General features: G+C 43.8%; 1 protein-coding gene across 2 annotated transcripts in view; it reads right to left on the bottom strand.

Moving 5' to 3' along the window:
• The window catches only part of ARHGEF38 (Rho guanine nucleotide exchange factor 38), a 160,647-nt gene that overhangs the window by 21,177 nt on the left and 117,703 nt on the right, over positions 1-21,767 (bottom strand). The window contains exon 10 of one of the 2 annotated variants that reach the window (XM_069743688.1): positions 4,656-4,976. In XM_069743688.1, the coding sequence (XP_069599789.1) occupies positions 4,656-4,976 (321 nt within the window). Of the gene's footprint in view, positions 1-4,478; positions 4,977-21,767 lie in introns of those variants that run through there. The other variant, XM_069743693.1, reaches the window with a different exon arrangement.

Here is a 21,767-nt window from a genome sequence, read left to right as displayed (position 1 = left end):
ATCTATTTTGAACTGTGATCTCTGTTATGCTGTAATGTCTATTGTCTGTACAAGTCCCCTCTATAATTTGTAAAGCGCTGCGGAATATGTTGGCGCTATATAAATAAAAATTATTATTATTATATAGGCTAAGTGTTGTGAATTCTGTGGCAGAGTTCACTCCTGTGGTCACAACTGGTACTTCGGCTGATTCTCTCTGGGAGCTTCCGTTTGTGGAGGAAAGTGGTACTGCAGCTTCTGAGTTTCCTCCCTCAGGTGATTTGGTGAGGTCGTTAGGTGCTTCTCTACTTAACTCCACCTAATGCTTTGATCCATGCTTCCTGTCAATGTTCCAGTGTTGGACTTGTTTTTCCCTGGATCATTCCTGTGGCCTGCTGCTCTGCATAGCTAAGTTCTCCTTTGCTATTTGTTTGCTATTTTTTCTGTCCAGCTTGTCTATTTGTTTTGCTGGAAGCTCTGGGACGCAAAGGGTGTACCTCCGTGCCGTTAGTTCGGTACGGAGGGTCTTTTTGCCCCTTTGCGTGGTTTTCTTTAGGGTTTTGTGTGGACCGCAAAGTTATCTTTCCTATCTTCGCTCTGTTAAGAAAGTCGGGCCTCACTTTGCTGAATCTACTTCATCTCTACGTTTGTCTTTTCATCTTAACTCACTGTCATTATATGTGGGGGGCTGCCTTTTCCTTTGGGGTATTTCTCTGAGGCAAGGTAGGCTTATTTTTCTATCTTCAGGCAAGTTAGTTTCTCAGGCTGTGTCGAGTTGCATAGGTAGCGTTAGGCGCAATCCACGGCTGCCTCTAGTGTGGTTTGTTAGGATCAGGGATTGCGGTCTACAGAGTTCCCACGTCTCAGAGCTCGTTCTATTATTTTGGGTTATTGTCAGATCACTGTATGTGCTCTGATCGCTATGTCCATTGTGATACTGAATTGCCTATCTTAACAGCTAAGTACTTGGGCTACATCATTGGAAGGGACAAGATTAAGCCACAAATAGACAAGGTGGAGGCAATCCAGAAGTGGCCTCAGCCGGTCTCCAAGAAGCAGATTAGGGAGTTTCTGGGAATTGTGGGATATTATCAGCGATTTATCCTGAATTTCGCCATAATAGCCGCTCTCTTTGACTGATCTTCTTAAGGGCACAAAATTGTCAATGGTCAAATGGTCCTCTGAAGCTGAAATGGCATTTCAGGATTTGAAGCTAGTCCTGTGAACACAGCCCGTCTTGGTCGCACCAGACTTCACTAAAAAGTTCGTGCTTCAGGCAGACGCCTCTGAGGTCAGTTTAGGAGCTGTGCTGTCCCAGGAAAAAGATGGAGATGAACATCTAGTCCTATGCCTGAGTAGGAAAGTTTCCTCCTGTGAGAAGAACTATGCCATCATAGAAAAAGATTGCTTGGCCATCAAGTGGGCAATCGACACCCTGAGATATTACTTGTTAGGCAGAAAGTTCAGACTTGTTTCAGATCTTGCTAACGTGAGATGGATGAGGGAAAAGAAGAGGAAGAATGCCCTGGTATCTGGGTGGTTTCTGGTGCTCCAAGACTTTACCTTTCATTTGAGCACAGGCCAGGGAAGTTGCATGGAAACCCAGATGTACTGTCCAGAGTCTCCTGCTTAGCCAGTGGAGATGCCAAAACCCCTGGTTTTGGGCAAAGGGGAGATATGTGACAAAGTCACTGGTCAAGTACTGGAGGGGAGAAATGTGTCACACTACTCTTAATGGCGTCAGTGATATAAAGCCACAGTATTTTCTTCCAGCACTCTAAAGTGTGGTGAGGCTTAAACTAAAGTTGCATAAATGGGCTGGTTTTATGTGGACATTCATAGAGCGGGAGGAAGAATGTCCAACTTATCTCCACCTGCGGAGCTGCACAACCGTGTCCTGACAGTACCTGTGTGATGCCACAGTCATGTGATCAGTCACATGATGGAGGAGTCACATGGCCTGGGGCTTAAGTAGCTTCCTTTCATAGGTTGCAGTGTTGTGGGTCAGGAGAAGAACACTCCAGTGAAGTGGTTTTGTGCTGTGATTTATGCCTGAACTGTGGGTTGTGCTAACCCTGAGCGGGATGACCGGCTACTACAAGGTCTGTACATAGAGTTACCATTTTGTTTAGCCCAGAGGGCTATGTTTATTTTGTGCTAAACCCTTGGTTTATGCCGTACTTAATAAATCAAGTGCATCTTTCAAGCCGCAGTGTTCTTGTGACTACCTCCATGTGCACCCGAGTGAGTCGATCTACCACAAACCCTATAGAAGCTAAGAGGACTCTTTTGACCTCCATCAGATGAATGGCATTCAAGCTGGGAGCTTTACTTGGTTTGTAATAGTTTAATAAAAATGTTTATTATTTTTGTTTCCATTTTTTTAATACTCAAATGTGTTCCTAGAGTAAATAGCATAGAATTCTGCCCTAGTGGATATAGAAATAGCTGGTAAAGAATTGTTTTGTATTTTATTGGGTTGCTGTTGATCATATCCCAACATTGAACTAACATGTTGGATTGTTCATGTACAGACAGATAATGCTTTGTCTCCAGTCTCAGCAAGTCTAAGAAAAATAAATTAATATTTACAACTTTTCAGTATACTGAGAGGTTTCTTCTGGGTTATAAATAAAAGCACGGCATACACATAATTCCCAAAATAAAATTAATGTATTTATTCTTAAACTGTAATTAAACCTAGTAAACCTTTCTTCATTTTCCAAGTTTCCTCTAATGTCTCTATTAGTTTTAAATAAATGTATTTAAAAAATAAATAATATGGACTTGGAGGAAGACTGACCTAAATACAGCATTTTGGCATTGAGAGTTACAGTTGCAATCAAAATTATTCAACCCTCAGCTGTTGATAGCAATCCAGAGGGATCTAAGCACATTCTTAATGGGAAATGGCCTCCATTTTTCTAATAGTCTGGAGTGGTCAGAGATTCGCCCAAAAAGATAAGAGACAGGATCATAACTGCACAAACAAGGGAAAGGATACGAAAACATAGCATGGTGGTGGTGGTGGTGGTGGTGGTGGAAACCTGCAGCATGGGGTGGGTAAGAAGGTAATTAAGAGTCAGGAAACCCTAGGACAGTGTTACCCAACTCCGGTCCTCGAAAGCCACCAACAGGTCATGTTTTCAGGATTTCCTTAGTATTGCACAGGTGATTGAATGCTTGCCTGGCCAGGTGATGCAATTATCACCTGTGCAATACAAAGGAGATCCTGAAAACATGACCTGTTGGTGGCTCTCGAGGACCGGAGTTGGGGAAAACTTCCCTAGGAGAAAACATCATGTTTTATGTGGGGAAGCTGAATCTTAGGCGGAATTGGACCTTCCAACAGGACAATGATTCCCATCTTACCTCCAAGTCCAGCAAAGCTTAGTTTCAGCAGAATTTGTGGAAGAGGTTGCAGCATGCAATCCAACAAATATAACTGAACTGAAGGCCATTGACCGTGAGGAACAGTCTAAGATTCCTCGAGAATATTGCCATAAGCTGTTGTCTGGTTATGCATCATTTTTGCAGCTAGTCATAACAAGCAAAGGTGCTTTAATAAGTACGAAAGAAAGACACTAATCATGAAGGGGGTTGAATAATTCAGAGATGGCAGCAGTCACAAAAAGTGAGATTTTGTGCTAAATGTGGAGAAACCACTGATTACATTAGTTATCTTGAACTATTTACATTGTTCTTGTTTGAATGGTTTATTGGGAACAGCAGAAATGTGTAATAAAATGTGTTAATAGTGTAAATCTAATTTGCAGTGGGGGTTGCATAATTCTCATTGCAACTTTATAGCCTGTAAGTTCCCATGTTAGAACAGAGCTGTAACAAAGAACTCCTGGCCCTCAATGCAAAATCAAGGTCCCCCACCTAACATGTGGCATTTATAATATTAACCCATTATCTACCAATGTCCTTTTTTTGGGGACGCCTAATCTTTTGCTTCTAGCAACTACGATTTTATCATTTTTATAATTAGGTCCAATTTTTTGCGTTGTGTTTGTAAAATGAATGTTTTCAAAATAGGAAATCATGTCATTGTCATTTTTAATTGAATATTGGGATGCCCTTTTCTGAAAAATCTGTAAAATTAAAATTTCTAATTTGGCAAGTAATGGGTTAAGGTACTATATTCTGCATGTGACTGCCATCTTTCAACACTTTATATAGAAAAACCCCTGTTTAATACTGCGATAATTCCTCTTTAAGCTTTAGTAATCTGTGCTCCCTAACTAATGCTTTAAAATGTCCTGAGAAAACAGTTTGCAAACCACTTTGCAGCTCTGGCAATATCTATTCTACTCTCCCAGTTTGTTTTGCTACCATCGGCTGTTGCTTATTAGCATAATTACTACAAACCTACCACAAGCTAAAAGAAACAGTGACTATAGAGCTAGTAAAGGAGGTTTATAAACTAAAACAAGGAAACCAGGAAAATGTAACATATGGATATGGGTCAGAAGGAAGGAATCTGGAGATCAGCTGAAATTTCAAGAGGTGGGAAAGGTTAGAATCCTGTACATGTTTCTCCTCAAAAATGGCCATTCAAGAATTTAAACAGCCCCCAATAGGCATTAAATGGTTTATAAAGTGATAGCATGACTCATTTCTATGGTCAACATTCCAGGATCAACAAGGAAAAAAGTATTTTTGTAACGTACCGGAACTCTGTCAGAAGCATGTGAGCAGGAGTCCAATGCGGTGGTCATGACATCTCTCACAAGAGTGATGAAGAAATACAAGCAGTTGAATAAGATGCTTTTTGCCGCCTTGTTAAACACTTGCAGTTCCTCTACTAGCTGGGCGTTAAGAGCTTCATAGTCCTTCTTGGCCTGGTCTAGCTGAGAATCTGCTGGTTTCTGGAGGTAGCTGTGGTAATCCAGGAGTTTATCATAGCGTTTTTGTATGAGCTTCTGAGGTATCGGGAACATGGACTGCAAAGAACTAAGTGGTGTACAGACCAGTCGCTCCAATTTGCTTGCCTACAATACAAGCATAATGTAGACTTGGAATCAGTTTTATGATGACACTACAGAACGAACCCAAAATGCATACATAATATTTAGCCCAAAATACAAGCAATTAAGTAAAAGAAAATATATACAGTATACCGTGCCGCACAAGAGGTTGGTACACAAAATGAGAATGCTTGGTCTGGGGGAAAATGTGTGTAAATGGGTTAGTAACTGGCTTAGTGATAGAAAGCAGAGGGTGGTTATAAATTGTATAGTCTCTAACTGGGTCGCTGTGACCAGTGGGGTACCGCAGGGGTCGGTATTGGGACCTGTTCTCTTCAACATATTCATTAATAATCTGGTAGAAGGTTTACACAGTAAAATATCGATATTTGCAGATGATACAAAACTATGTAAAGCAGTTAATACAAGAGAAGATAAGGTTATACACATGGGAAGAAGGAATCAATATCACCATTACACACTGAATGGGAAACCACTGGGTAAATCTGACAGGGAGAAGGACTTGGGGATCCTAGTTAATGATAAACTTACCTGGAGCAGCCAGTGCAAGGCAGCAGCTGCCAAGGCAAACAGGATCATGGGGTGCATTAAAAGAGGTCTGGATACACATGATGAGAGCATTATACTGCCTCTGTACAAATCCCTAGTTAGACCGCACATGGAGTACTGTGTCCAGTTTTGGGCACCGGTGCTCAGGAAGGATATAATGGAACTAGAGAGAGTACAAAGGAGGGCAACAAAATTAATAAAGGGGATGGGAGAACTACAATACCCAGATAGATTAGCGAAATTAGGATTATTTAGTCTAGAAAAAAGACGACTGAGGGGCGATCTAATAACCATGTATAAGTATATAAGGGGACAATTCAAATATCTCGCTGAGGATCTGTTTATACCAAGGAAGGTGACGGGCACAAGGGGGCATTCTTTGCGTCTGGAGGAGAGAAGGTTTTTCCACCAACATAGAAGAGGATTCTTTACTGTTAGGGCAGTGAGAATCTGGAATTACTTGCCTGAGGAGGTGGTGATGGCGAACTCAGTCGAGGGGTTCAAGAGAGGCCTGGATGTCTTCCTGGAGCAGAACAATATTGTATCATACAATTATTAGGTTCTGTAGAAGGACGTAGATCTGGGGATTTATTATGATGGAATATAGGCTGAACTGGATGGGGGTAATCAAGGTTTAGCGTGCCACGAGGCAGGACGACAGGAACACAGGTAATATGTACCGGGCAATGTGCCCATGTAATTTAGAAGACATATAAGCATTTTTCACTTTGCTGATATAGCTGGTACTATGAATTAGTGATATAGAGTGAGAGACCTCCTGGGTGTTGTCCTGGTGGGGGTTCTTTGCCGTACAAATTGGTATGGCTTCCTTATATGTAATATGAGGGGCTTTTTTAGCACTGTATTGCTTGCACTGAGGTATTGACCTCCGGTCTTTTAGGTACATCTTGACTATAAGGATTAACCCATTGTATGGCAAGTTGGCAGGTGTGTGCATGAAATTACATAGGGTCTGTATATAGGACTTACATTTAAGGATATGGCCGAATTGGAAGGTCTTATGTCTAATATGGTCTAAAATAACTTATGTATATTTAGGAGGGTACATATCCTGTGGGTTGGGTCGCTTACCTTGATCTAGTATTCCATCTGATTGTGAGGTACTATTTTAATATTTGTATGTGTCATTTATGTCAATAAAGATTTTGTTTTATATTATACACTTCGTGACTAAGGTTTCTTATCCTGTAGTCAATATGTTTAAATTATTAGGTTCTGTAGAAGGACGTAGATCTGGGGATTTATTATGATGGAATATAGGCTGAACTGGATGGACAAATGTCTTTTTTCGGCCTTACTAACTATGTTACTATGTTACTATGTTACAGTATATATACTGTAAATTTCCCCCTCCTTGAGACACTTGACGGGTATAGTGGTTGTTATACATATAACACAAAGGTAGCAGCTAAAAGATAAGGGCACTTTCAGGGGGAAATCTACAGTATATATATATATATATATATATATATATATCTTTTTTTTGCTTTTACTTAATTGCTTGTATTTTGGGCTAAAGATCATGTATGAATTTTGGGTTCATTAAAATGTTTCCGCCATTAGACATTTGATGCTGTTTGCTACTCAACTCATTGCTGGCTGAACTATAAGATTAACTAAGGGTGCATTTACATTGGCCGATAATCTAATAGTAACAAAAAAAATTATAATTATTTTATTTTATAGCACCAACATATTCTGCAGCACTTTACAATTAAGCGGGGAGATGTACAAACAATAAAGACCTCACAAAGTAACACATAAACCAACAGTGAGGGCTCCGCTTGCAAGCTCATAATCTACTAGATGGTGGCCCGATTCTAATGCATCGGGTATTCTAGAATATGTATGTAGTTTATTTATGAAGTCTTCAGAATAATGCAATTTATACACAGGATTCGGCCGGCTGGGCGCGACCAATTAGCGAAACGTGGTTCAAATTCCGCGCCAATTTGCGGCCCGGACTGCACCTGTCGCTGATTGGTCACACCCGGCCGCGAACAATCAGTAAAGCCAGGTCCTGCTCCAGGTTTTTGAGGGCCCCGGGCGAAAGAGTCTCAGTGGGCCCCCTTCTTTAACACATACCACGTTTCATGATGCACAGATACAGCAGAGAAATATAGCACAGCCAAGTAGCATACAGCCCACGTAGTATATAACACAGCCCACGTAGTATATAACACAACACACGTAGTATATAGCACTGCCCACGTAGTACATTGCCCAGCCACGTAGTATATAACAAAGCCCACGTAGTATATAACACAGCCTACGTAGTATATAACACAGCCCACATAGTATAACACAGCCCATGTAGTATATAACACAGCCCACGTAGTATATAGCACAGCCCACGTAGTATATTGCCCAGCCACATAGTATATAGCACAGCCCCCGTAGTATATAGCACAGACATGTAGTATATTGCCCAGCCACGTAATATATTGCACAGCCATGTAGTATATAGCACAGCCACGTAGTATATAGCACAGAGACGTAGTATATAACACAGCCCATGCAGTATATAACACAGGCCATGTAGTATAGAGCACAGCGATGTAGTATATTACCCAGCCACGTAATATATACCACAGCCACGTAGTATATAACACAAAGACGTAGTATATAACTCATCCCATGCAGTATCTAACACAGCCCATGTAGTATATAGCAATGTGGACACCATATCCCTGTAAAAAAAAGAATTGAAATAAAAAATAGTTATTTACTTACCTTCCGTCGGCCCCCGGATCCAGCCCAGGCGTTTACCGATGCTCCTCGCGACACTCCGGTCCCAAGAATGCATTGCGGTCTTGCAAGATAATGACGTAGCGGTCTCATGAGACCGCTACGTCATCATCTCGCGAGACCGCAATGCATGGACCGGAGCGTCACAAGGAGCAGCGGGAAAGGTGACGGAAGGTGAGTATATAATGATTTTTTTTTATTATTATTATTTTTAACATTAGATTTTTTTACTCTTGATGCTGCATAGGCAGCATCAATAGTAAAAAGTTGGTCACACAGGGTTAATATCAGCGTTAACGGACTGCGTTACACTGCGGCATAACGCGGTGTAACGCAGCCATTAACCCTGTGTGAGCGCTGACTGGAGGGGGCACTGACAGAGAGTAGGAAGGGGCGAATTTGCGGCCGGACAGACAGACAGACGGAAGTACCCCTTAGACGATTATATATATAATCTGGAAAGAACTGTTCCTAGCAGCACACATTCTCAATTATCTGCCTGTGTAAACAGGCTGCCAACCACCCGAAAAATTTGCTAAATGCTCATTTGTTGGGTAAAATTACTTTTAAGCTTTCTTAAAAATTATGATTCTTGGCAGCACATCACCATGTGTAAACAAGAGGTGCTGCCTAGAGCAAAGATATTCTATACGTACTGAACGATTTTATTAACCAGTTTTCTGTGTGCAAAGAATTGCGTTTGGCCTGTGTGAACAGATAATGAAATGACCACCAACTGGCTTACCTGTGTCTAATCCGTAATTGTTTAATGGTCCTTGTCGGTAAGTATAAATGTTCCCTAAGAATCCATCAATGAACTTCAGATGGAGAGTTTGTAACTCTGTTTTTTCCTGAACTCTTTTAAGTTAATCTAGGACCACATCAACATTCAGCTCAGCTTTGATGTGGTCTTTGGTCAAAACATAGGTATTCAGAAAAAGACAGATAATAGAGTCAGGCCATGTTTACACTTGTGGTTGTAAAAAATGGATGTTTAAAAACGGATTCAAATGGATCCATAAATTTTTATGGAGTCTGTCTGGGTTCCTTTATGTATTTGTTTCTAGGACAAAATAAAAAGTTCTGCATGGTGTTCTTTTTCTAACATTTTTAAAACAGACACAAACAGAACCTGAAGGGACCATGTAATAGTCAGAGGGGTCCCTCTTCTTCCAGTAGCATCAGTAATACAACAGAAGTGTTTTTTTATATGAATTCAATTTGTTTCTATTTACAAAACAGAACCCAGTAAACTGAACTGCAGGACAGGGAAATATCCAAAATATGAAAAGAAACGTCATTCAAATTCAGGTTAAAAACGCCAGTCTATGAGTACACTAGATACATAAAGCACGCAAGTGGGTGACATATAAACAATGACTGAAATTCAATGAGAAAATCACAACCAGATAAATTGGCGTATTAGGAAAGAATATTCATATATTTGTTTTACAGTCAAAAAAATCATTCCATGATGGAAAATAATAAAAAAGTGAGTAGATGGCCTCCAAGTCAAGACAACTGAAGTAGATATGCTCACCCAACTACCAGCCCAAACAACGTCTAAAGACCCGGATTCATCTCCTTCCCACAAGGTACTCTACTTTTCAAAGATACCATTAGCAAATGACCAAGTTGATGTACTTATCCTTGGGCTGACCTTTTCAACAACAGAAAGGTTTGATTCTTTTTCAGCTGTGGAAGATCTACATTAAATTTTGAGACGGATACCATGGAGGATAATTTTAATACCAAATGTGAACAGCAGGCCTTGGAATCCTTCTATGGAGTTTTTCCAGGAACAACAAGAGAATAACATAGGTACCCAAAAGAACCACTCCCTAGATCTAGGAAATTCACCCATTTTTCTATGTGCCCCCGAGTGAATCCCCAAATTTATCACAATAGACAATGGGTGTCCCTGAAGGAGTTTAAAGACATAAAAGAAGTTCTTATTAAGCCTTCAGGAGGTAATGTCAAATTTTTGCCTATAGAGCTGAACAATGGGAGATGTAAAAACAACTCTAAAATATCTTATTATAAAACCTGACCCCCCTTATCTTAATATTGTCACTGTCAGCTGCAGCTGCTGATGCGGCCCAGCCCATAGATGCCCCCAAGCTGACTGACCTCAAAAGGCATGGGGCACGCGTCCCCTGGGGACGCAATACGGACCCTTTATACCGCAGAGGGAAACCCGGAACTACCCGAACTAGGGGAGGCAGCAAAAAACCAAATATGAAGATACTGTAACCGAAATCTCCACCATACTCACACCCCAAGTGGGGGAGCCACCCAGGGAGATATTCAATACCAATAGTAAAAGTGGACACTCCTCACAATAGCAACAAGAAAGAAACAATGGAGTTGAAGTCCATAAGCAAATATTTATTATTTACAACAATTGGCAACCATAGCCAAGAAGCATACAGATATCATAATTCAATCAGACATTACACATAACTGAAAAGGAGGATGAATGGTAGCAAAAGATGGAAATAGACACCATGTGGGTAATCCTGATACCAACTTTAATATTAATAAAGTGCATAGTGCCACAAAGTAACCGGGAAAAGGACCAGATGATATAAAGCTACCCCTATAAGTCTATACTAATGGCTGTATATGCATATAACTAGCCCTGCGCACAGGCTAAATGACCACTGAATCTGGTCAATAGTCAAAGGCCAAAAAGAAGAGGGGAAAAAAATGCCATACATAAACCCTATTGATCCTTACCCTAAGGTTGGTAACCAGGATGACCCACGCGGTGGCCCCAACGCGCGTTTCGCGTCAGCTTCGTCAGGGGGCAGTGTTGCTACATGTCCTGGGTGTGCCTTATAAATGTACACAATCAATTGTGATGTTTTCCACCTGATGCGGCGCATGTCGCCGCTCGTCCGGCCGGGAATTGCATCCCCAGGCGGCATCCAAGATGGCGCCGTGGCCAGTTCCGTTGCACTGACGTCACTGAAAGGCTCGCGTCATCAGGCGGCACCGCCCACAATGCCCCGGACCTCAGACGTCAGCAGACATGCGCACAGTGGAGCTGTGCTGCTACAAGGAAGGTAAAGGTACCGTCACACTTAGCGACGCTGCAGCGATACCGACAACGATCCGGATCGCTGCAAAGTCGCGGTTTGGTCGCTGGAGAGCTGTCACACAGACCGCTCTCCAGCGACCAACGATGCCGGTAACCAGGGTAAACATCGGGTAACTAAGCGCAGGGCCGCGCTTAGTAACCCGATGTTTACCCTGGTTACCATCCTAAAAGTAAAAAAAAACAAACGCTTCATACTTACCTACAGCCGTCTGTCCTCCAGCGCTGTGCTCTGCTCTCCTCCTGTACTGGCTGTGAGCACAGCGGCCGAAAAGCAGAGCGGTGACGTCACCGCTCTGCTTTCCGGCTGACCGACGCTCACAGCCAGTACAGGAGGAGTGCAGAGCACAGCGCTGGAGGACAGACAGCGGTAGGTAAGTATGTACTGTTTGTTTTTTTTTACTTTTAGGATGGTAACCAGGGTAAACATCGGGTTACTAAGCGCGGCCCTGCGCTTAGTTACCCGATGTTTACCCTGGTTACCAGTGAAGACATCGCTGAATCGGTGTCACACACGCCGATTCAGCGATGTCTGCGGGGAGTCCAGCGACCAAATAAAGTTCTGGACTTTCTTCCCCGACCAGCGACAGCACAGCAGGGGCCTGATCGCTGCTGCCTGTCACACTGGACGATATCGCTAGCGAGGACGCTGCAACATCACGGATCGCTGGCGATATCGTCTAGTGTGACGGGGCCTTAATGTGACTCATAGGGGCGGAACTAACAAACAAACAAAGGGCCGGAGCCGAAAGTGCCTCAATTATAAAAGAAGAAAACGATTAACCCTTGAGCAACTGTGTCCTCTCCTGCATGCCCTATAACCGTGATTAATATAGTACGATTAATATATTAAAACTACATATAATAACATTTCTTAATAATGTCATAGATTTATAAAAGCCCATAAAGAACAGAATTACATGTGCGGGTGCATGAAACGTGCAAAACATTGAATATCACATAATAAAATACATAATATGACATATAATTAGTACCGCATATAATACTTTACACCACATTAGAAATATACAGCACAGTACATATGGTGGTGAAGGTGAACCGCAATAATAAATGCAGAATATAAATAATGATAAACATAAAAATGAAAAAAGTTTTTTTCTTTTTTTCTTTTTTTCCCATAAGTGCTGTGATTTCAAGGACGTCAGAGAAGACAGATTCAAAATGTCCAAGGATGAGCCAAGATGAACTTCGCTGAGGCACAAAAACTCCACTCAATGGCACACCGAATTGTACGGTAAATATAAATAAATTGAAACTAAAAAAAGTACAAAAGAAAAAGTAATGATTAAAAATAACCAAAGACAACTCACAACACCAAATAATAGCATACATATAAAAAATACATATAAAAAGGCCGGAGACAAATACTATAAAAAGGAACTGAAACTAAGCTGTTCGTTAAGACCCGCTGGAGCAAGTGTATGTAATACTGCAATCCAGCGGCATTCACGTTGGGCCAGTTTTTGTTTGGCGTCACCACCTCTTAAGCCTGTATGGATCTTCTCAATTCCCCAAATTGAAACAACAACTTCAAACTATTCTACAAATAGCTTTTGAAAGCGGTATCATTAATAAGAAAACCTTAGGTGGGCTGCTTACACAGCACCCTGTGATACCCACTTTTTATCTTCTCCCCAAGGTCCACAAAGACCTCCTCTCTCCACCGGGACGTCCGATTGTCTCTGGCATGGGAGGGCTATGAGACGCAACATGTAAATTTATTGAGTTCTATCTTAAACCACAGGTGGAGACGCTGCCCTCGCATGTCAGGGACACTACGGACGTCCTCCGGCGTGTGGATGGCCTTATCGTGGAGGAGGATATGCTTCTGGTTACTGCTGACATTGAACAGCTGTACACAAGTATTCGTCATGTTGACGGTTTGAGAGCTTCAAGATTCTTTTTGGAATCCAGTAACCTTGACCCTGATTTACGTGAGCTGGTGTTGGAGCTGTTGGAGTTCATCCTGACTCATAACTTTTTCGTATTCAAAGATCGTTTTTTCCTCCAGCGGCAGGGCACTGCCATGGGGGCGGCTTGTGCGCCGTCTTATGCTAATTTGTTTTGGGGTTATTGGGAATGTGAGATCTTCCAGGGCGGCGCACAACCCGCCCCTTTGTCCACCAAATTCTTGGTTGGTACAGATACATGGATGATGTTCTATTTATATCGCATGGCCCTGCCCTGGAGTTACAGGAATTTATGTCAGGATTGAACGACAACGGCTCCAACATCAAGCTCACATTTACATATCATCAAAAAGAAATTTCTTTTCTAGACATCACACTCAGGGTGCAAGAAAGTGGAGAGATCTATACGGACATATTTCGTAAAGAGACCTCTGTAAACGCTCTTCTTCACTCCTCTTCATCTCATCCTCCCTCCACGATAAGAGCCATTCCTATAGGACAGTTCCTTTGGGCTCGAAGGATCTGTGCCTCAGATATATCATTTGAGAGGCAGGCCGTGGACCTTGGGGAGCGTTTCCGTCAAAGAGGATACAGCAAACGGACTATAAAGAGGGGGTATGTAAGAGCAAAACATACAAGCAGAAATGATCTTTTGGTGGAAAGAGATAGGACTGGGGGAACAGCATGGGAAAATCAGCCTAGGTTTATATCCACCTATAACCATAGATGGGAACAGATGAGGCGAGTGTTTGATAAACACTGGTCTGTTCTAACAACCGATCCCTTGCTCAAGAACTGTCTATCGGCACGACCTCTTATGACAGCACGTAGGTGTAACAATATCAAAGATATTTTAGTACACAGTCACTACGTGGCGAAAACCCAGGATCCATTCAAAGCTGGGAAACAAAAAAATGGTTTCTTCCTGTGTGGTGATTGCCTGGCCTGCAGGAATATGGTTAGATCCTCCACCTTTATTTCATCTGATGGTGCACGTGAGTTCAGGATTAAAGACCATATCACATGTAGCACGACTCATGTCGTATATTATGCGACCTGCACTTGCAAACTCATCTACATCGGCCTAACATCAAGAGAGTTACGTGTTCGTGTACGTGAACACGTATGCGATATCAAGGCAGCTAGAGAGGTGGAGGATATTGAGAATTTGAAACCAATTCCGAAACATTTTCGGAAACATCATAATTGTAATCCCAGGGATCTTAAAGTTTGGGGAATTGAGAAGATCCATACAGGCATAAGAGGTGGTGACGCCAAACAAAAACTGGCCCAACGTGAATGCCGCTGGATTGCAATATTACATACACTTGCTCCAGCGGGTCTTAACGAACAGCTTAGTTTCAGTTCCTTTTTATAGTATTTGTCTCCGGCCTTTTTATATGTATTTTTTATATGCATGCTATTATTTGGTGTTGTGAGTTGTCTTTGGTTATTTTTAATCATTACTTTTTCTTTTGTACTTTTTTTAGTTTCAATTTATTTATATTTACCATACAATTCGGTGTGCCATTGAGTGGAGTTTTTGTGCCTCAGCGAAGTTCATCTTGGCTCATCCTTGGACATTTTGAATCTGTCTTCTCTGACGTCCTTGAAATCACAGCACTTATGGGGAAAAAAAGAAAAAAAGAAAAAAACTTTTTTCATTTTTATGTTTATCATTATTTATATTCTGCATTTATTATTGCGGTTCACCTTCACCACCATATGTACTGTGCTGTATATTTCTAATGTGGTGTAAAGTATTATATGCGGTACTAATTATATGTCATATTATGTATTTTATTATGTGATATTCAATGTTTTGCATGTTTCATGCACCCGCACATGTAATTCTGTTCTTTATGGGCTTTTATAAATCTATGACATTATTAAGAAATGTTATTATATGTAGTTTTAATATATTAATCGTACTATATTAATCACGGTTATAGGGCATGCAGGAGAGGACACAGTTGCTCAAGGGTTAATCGTTTTCTTCTTTTATAATTGAGGCACTTTCGGCTCCGGCCCTTTGTTTGTTTGTTAGTTCCGCCCCTATGAGTCACATTACCTTCCTTGTAGCAGCACAGCTCCACTGTGCGCATGTCTGCTGACGTCTGAGGTCCGGGGCATTGTGGGCGGCGCCGCCTGATGACGCGAGCGGTTCAGTGACGTCAGTGCGACGGAACTGGCCGCAGCGCCATCTTGGATGCCGCCTGGGGATGCAATTCCCGGCCGGACGAGCGGCGATATGCGCCGCATCAGGTGGAAAACATCACAATTGATTGTGTACATTTACAAGGCACACCCAGGACATGTAGCAACACTGCCCCCTGACGAAGCTGACGCGAAATGCGCGTTGGGGCCACCGCGTGGGTCATCCTGGTTACCAACCTTAGGGTAAGGATCAATAGGGTTTATGTATGGCGTTTTTTTCCCTTCTTCTTTTTGGCCTTTGACTATTGACCAGATTCAGTGGTCATTTAGCCTGTGCGCAGGGCTAGTTATATGCATATACAGCCATTAGTATAGACTTATAGGGGTAGCTTTATATCATCTGGTCCTTTTCCCGGTTACTTTGTGGCACTATGCACTTTATTAATATTAAAGTTGGTATTACCCACATGGTGTCTATTTCCATCTTTTGCCACCATTCATCCTCCTTTTCAGTTATGTGTAATGTCTAATTGAATTATGATATCTGTATGCTTCTTGGCTATGGTTGCCAATTGTTGTAAATAATAAATATTTGCTTATGGACTTCAACTCCATTGTTTCTTTCTTGTTCCGAACTAGGGGAGGGCAGAGACCAGGGAGGGTTCTGTGGCAGCTTAGCATGTGGACAAGGAAAGAGACACGTAGGTCCTGATTACACCGCACAACTTCAGGTATAGAGAAAGTAAAGTTTACTAAAGTAAAGTCACACAGTACATAAACAAAACATGACTATGCCAGGCTCCTGATTCCACACCTAAACAAGGGTACCACCCAGTGGACCCCAAGGTACCAACGGATCATCGAGGCACATATAGGCGGGACATCAGGACACAGGCAGGGTATCAGGACATCAGGAATACCAGATAGACATCTGGAACACTGACGTGGCAGCCCAGGTCGTCAGCTGGGACACTGGCGTGGCAGCCCAGGGCATATGTTACATCAGGACATCGGATATAGGAAGGACATCAGGACATAGGCAGAGTTACAGGGTACAGACAGGACATCAGGACATCTGGACCCAGGGTCACCGGCAGACATCAGACAGGAGTCGTTCGGTTCTGGACATCCGACACAACCAACAAGCACCACCAGTCATTAGGCTCCAGGCAGCGGTTATCAGGTTCCAGACTGCGATTGTCAGGCTCCGGGCATCGGACCTAGGAAGGAACTCAAGCGTGATGGTGCAAGCACCACCGTACTGGACGTGGGCCAGACGGAGTTAACACTGCATGGTAGTCAGAGCACAGAGTAGTAGATGCTCAACAGAAACACGGGTTACAAGAGACTCAAAGTCACAGGGTGTGAGGCTCCAGATGCAGAGGGATTCCAGGAACATAATCACAGCAGACACAGTTCAGACGGTTCAGGTACAGGACAGGTATAGGATCAAGGATTCAGGCCTGGATATACCTCCTCCAGGACAGACGCCAGAACAGGACAAAACAGGAATCAAGGCAAGGACTTTGGTACCAAAACATAGACAGGAGAGGTGCAGGAACACAAACACACATAGCAAAGTTCAGGAGCTTTGTGAGTAGCTCAGGCCCCGCCCATAGGGCAGGGGAACATTATATAGGAGCTGCCCCTCAGCAATTGGCTGGGGACAGCATTTCAAGTACACACCCTAACCCTGATAAAAACAGGGGAGGTGTGGCCGCGCATGCCCTAAGCACAAACAGAAACCATTACAACACAATCAGTGCAGGAACTGTGGCCTAGGGCACCTGGCTGAGACTGAATGCACTGACACACGTGGAAAGTCATGCACCAGCTGCAAATGACCTTGCAACCCGCGGACAGCTTCCACCAACCAGGGACCGCACAAGCGGATGGTAATGCAGAAGAGCAAAGACCCAACCACCCATGTACGGCTACACAGCAGACCAGAGAACTAAGCAGGCTCCATACAGGTAAAGGTACCTTCACACATAACGATATTGTTAACGATATCGTTGCTTTTTGTGACGTAGCAACGATATCGTTAATAAAATCGTTATGTGTGACAGCGACCAACGATCAGGCCCCTGCTGGGAGATCGTTGGTCGCTGAAGAAAGTCCAGAACTTTATTTCGTCGCTGGATCTCCCGTGGACATCGCTGGATCGGCGTGTGTGACGCCGATCCAGCGATGTCTTCACTGGTAACCAGGGTAAACATCGGGTAACTAAGCGCAGGGCCGCGCTTAGCAACCCGATGTTTACCCTGGTTACCATCCTAAAAGTAAAAAAAACAAACAGTACATACTTACCTTCCGCTGTTGTCCTCCAGCGCTGTGCTCTGCACTCCTCCTGTACTGGCTGTGAGCGTCGGTCAGCCGGAAAGCAGAGCGGTGACGTCACCGCTCTGCTTTCCGGCCGCTGTGCTCACACAGACAGTACAGGAGGAGTGCAGAGCACAGCGCTGGAGGACAGTCAGCGTTAGGTAAGTATGTACTGTTTGTTTTTTTTACTTTTAGGATGGTAACCAGGGTAAACATCGGGTTACTAAGAGCGGCCCTGCGCTTAGTTACCCGATGTTTACCCTGGTTACCGGCATCGTTGGTCGCTGGAGAGCTGTCTGTGTGACAGCTCTCCAGCGACCAAACAGCGACGCTGCAGCGATCCGGATCATTGTCGGTATCGCTGCAGCGTCACTTAATGTGAAGGGGCCTTAACAGCCAACAGTATCCCAGCTCAATTAGGGGAAAAGGAGCAAAGGGTTAAATCAAAGACATGCATTGTCACGCCGAAAACCAGATCCAGACAGAACGGCGTGACAAATATCAGTCTTGAGATCTTGAGGAGAGTTTTTGACAACTGTATAATGAATAAACCGCAATTAAAGGATTAGTGGTTAAAGAACCAACTACAGCTACTATATATTTGTTTCCAAAAATTCAGACATCTAGTTACTCCAAATGGCCGCTCAATTGTATAGGACATAAGTAATTTATGCAAATCTTTATAAAAATTTATAAATTTCTTCTTTAAACCCATAGGTGGATCTTTTCCATCATACATACAGAAATCACTTGGTAATCTTCAGATTTCACGATGCCCTGAACACAGTCAAGGCAAAGCGGTAAAGGCAGCAAAACAACACCAAAACATCTTAGAACCACCACCATGTTTCACTATCGGTACTGAGTTCTTTTCTTTGTAGGCCTCATTCTGTCTTTGGTAAACAGCAGAAGGATGTGCTTTACCAGAAAGTTCTGTCTTGGTCTCTTCTGTCCAAAAGATGCTTTCCCAGAAGGATTTTGACTTACCCATACATTTTGGCTTGCGCTGACACCCTGAGAATGCAGCACAGCTTGAATTTCTTTGTAACTTGATTGGGGCTGCTTATCCACCATCTGGAATATCCTGTGTTGCAACCTGTCATTAATTTTTTATATGCCATCCATATCATGGGAGATTAGCTACAATGCCATGGGTTGTAAACCTTTTGATTATTTTGTGTACTTTGGACAAAGGAACATTCAGATCTCTGGGGTTGGACTTATAACCTTGTGATTGTTGGTATTTTTCAACAGTTTTGGATCTAAAGTCCTCAGATAGTTCTCTTCTCCTATTTCTTTTCTCCTCACTCAAGGTACCGTCCGTCACAAATAACGATATCGTTAATGATATCGTTGCAACGTCACGCTTTTGGTGACGTAGCAACGATCCCGCTAACGATCTCGTTATGTGTGACAGCGAGCAACGATCAGGCCCCTGCTGGGAGATCGTTGGTCGTTGGGGAATGATCAGGACCATTTTTTGGTCGCTGATCACCCATTGTCATCGCTGGATCGGCATCTGTGATGCCGATCCAGCGATGTGTTCACTTGTAACCAGGGTAAATATCGGGTTACTAAGCGCAGGGCCGCGCTTAGTAACCCGATATTTACCCTGCTTACCATTGTAAAAGTAAAAAAAAAAAAAAACAGTACATACTCACATTCTGATGTCTGTCACGTCCCCCGGCGTCCACAGGGTTAAAACTGCTTTCGGCAGGAGCACTGCTAATGCACGCGCTCCGGCCGAGAGCTTCCCTGCACTGACTGTGTCAGTGCCAGCCGTAAAGCAGAGCACACGCTCTTACTGCCGGCGCTGACACAGTCAGTGAAGGGAAGCTCTCGGCAGCAGCGCGTGCATTAGCAGCGCTCTTGCCGAAAGCAGTTTTAACCCTGTGGACGCCGGCGGGGGACGTGACAGACAAAAGAATGTGAGTATGTAGTGTTTTTTTTTTTTTTACTTTTACAATGGTAACCAGGGTAAATATCGGGTTACTAAGTGTGGCCCTGCACTTAGTAACCCGATGTTTACCCTGGTTACCCGGGTGCTGCAGGGGGACTTCGGCATCGTTGAAGACAGTTTCAACGATGCCGAAGTCCTTCCCCGGATCGTTGGTCGATGGAGAGAGCTGTCTGTGTGACAGCTCCCCAGCGACCACACAACGACTTACCAACGATCACGGCCAGGTCGTATCGCTGGTCGTGATCGTTGGTAAGTCGTTTAGTGTGACTAAAGCTTTAGTGTAGCACACACTGCAAAGATTGAGTCATCTTCTCCCTTTTATCTAGCTTCAGATGTGATTTTTATATTGCCCACACCTGTTACTTGCTATGGGTGAGTTTAACATGCTTGAAACAAAGTTGTTTACCCACATTTTTGTTAAAAGTGCCAACAATTTTGTGTTGCCCATTTATGGGGTTTTGTGTGAAATTACGTCTAATTTATCTTTTTTTCTCTGTATTTTTTTTTGCTGTTCCAATACACACAAAAGAAGTAAGCATGTATATAACAAAACTAGTTATTGAACGCGTTCTACGCCCGGGTGGCGAGCATCTATATTGGTATATGGTCTCCATCCTGGTATGTGCTGCTCCATCCTGCGTCCCCATCCTGTCATGTGCTGCACCCATCCTGCACCCCGATTCTGACATGTGCTGCTCCAATCCTGCACCCCCATTCTGACATGTGCTGCTCCATCCTGCGTCCCCATCCTGTCATGTGCTGCACCCATCCTGCACCCCCATCCTGCCATGTGTTGCACCCACCTTGCGCCCCCATTCTGTCATGTGTTGCACCCATTCTGCGCCCCATTCTGTCATGTGCTGCTCCCATCCTGCGCCCCCATTGTGTCATGTGCTGCTCCCATCCTGCGCGCCCATTCTGACATGTGCTGCACCCATCCTGTGCCCCCATTCTGACATGTTCTGCACCCATCCTGCGCCCCCATTGTGTCATGTGCTGCTCCCATCCTGCGCGCCCATTCTGACATGTGCTGCACCCATCCTGTGCCCCCATTCTGACATGTTCTGCACCCATCCTGCGCCCCCATTCTGACATGTTCTGCACCCATCCTGCGCCTCCATTCTGTCATTTGCTGCTCCCATCCTGCACCCCCATCCTGTCATGTGCTGCTCCCATCCTGTGCCCCCGTTCTGTCATGTGCTGCTCCCATCCTGTGCCCCTGTTCTGTCATGTGCTGCTCCCATCCTGTGCCCGTTCAGTCATGTGCTGCTTCCATCCTGCACCCCCGTTCTGTCATGTGCTGCCCTATTCTGTCATGTGCTGCTCCCATTCTGTGCCCCCGTTCTGTCATGTGCTGCTCCCATCCTGCGCCACCATTCTTTAATTTGCTTCTCCCATCCATATGCCCCATAAGCTGCTCCATTATGGTTGATGGCCCCCATAAGATGCTCCATAGTATATGCCCCGTACACTGCTCCATTATGGTTTATGGCCCCCATAAGATGCTCCATAGTGTATGCCCACCGTACACTGCTCCATAAAGGTTTATGGCCCCCATAAGATGCTCCATAGTGTATGCCCCCCGTACACTGCTCCATAAAGGTTGATGGCCCCCATAAGATGCTCCATAGTGTATGCCTCCGTACACTGCTCCATAAAGGTTTATCGCCCCCATAAGACGCTCCAGTGTGTATGCCCCCGTACACTGCTCCATAAAGGTTTATGGCCCCCATAAGACACTCCAGTGTGTATGCCCCCGTACACTGCTCCATAAAGGTTTATGGCCCCCATAAGACGCTCCAGTGTGTATGCCCCCGTACACTACTCCATAAAGGTTTATGGCCCCCATAAGATGCTCCATAATATATGCCCCCGTACACTGCTCCATTATGGTTGATGGCCCCATAAGATGCTCCATTGTATTATATGCCCCCCATAAGATGCTCCATTGTATTATATGCCCCCTATAAGATGCTCCATTGTATTATATGCCCCCCATAAGATGC

Source organism: Ranitomeya imitator, chromosome 1 (assembly GCF_032444005.1).
Source record: "Ranitomeya imitator isolate aRanImi1 chromosome 1, aRanImi1.pri, whole genome shotgun sequence".
Lineage (NCBI taxonomy): Eukaryota > Metazoa > Chordata > Amphibia > Anura > Dendrobatidae > Ranitomeya > Ranitomeya imitator.
Note: the sequence above shows the minus strand (reverse complement) of the source record. Positions and strands in the feature narration are given on the sequence as shown.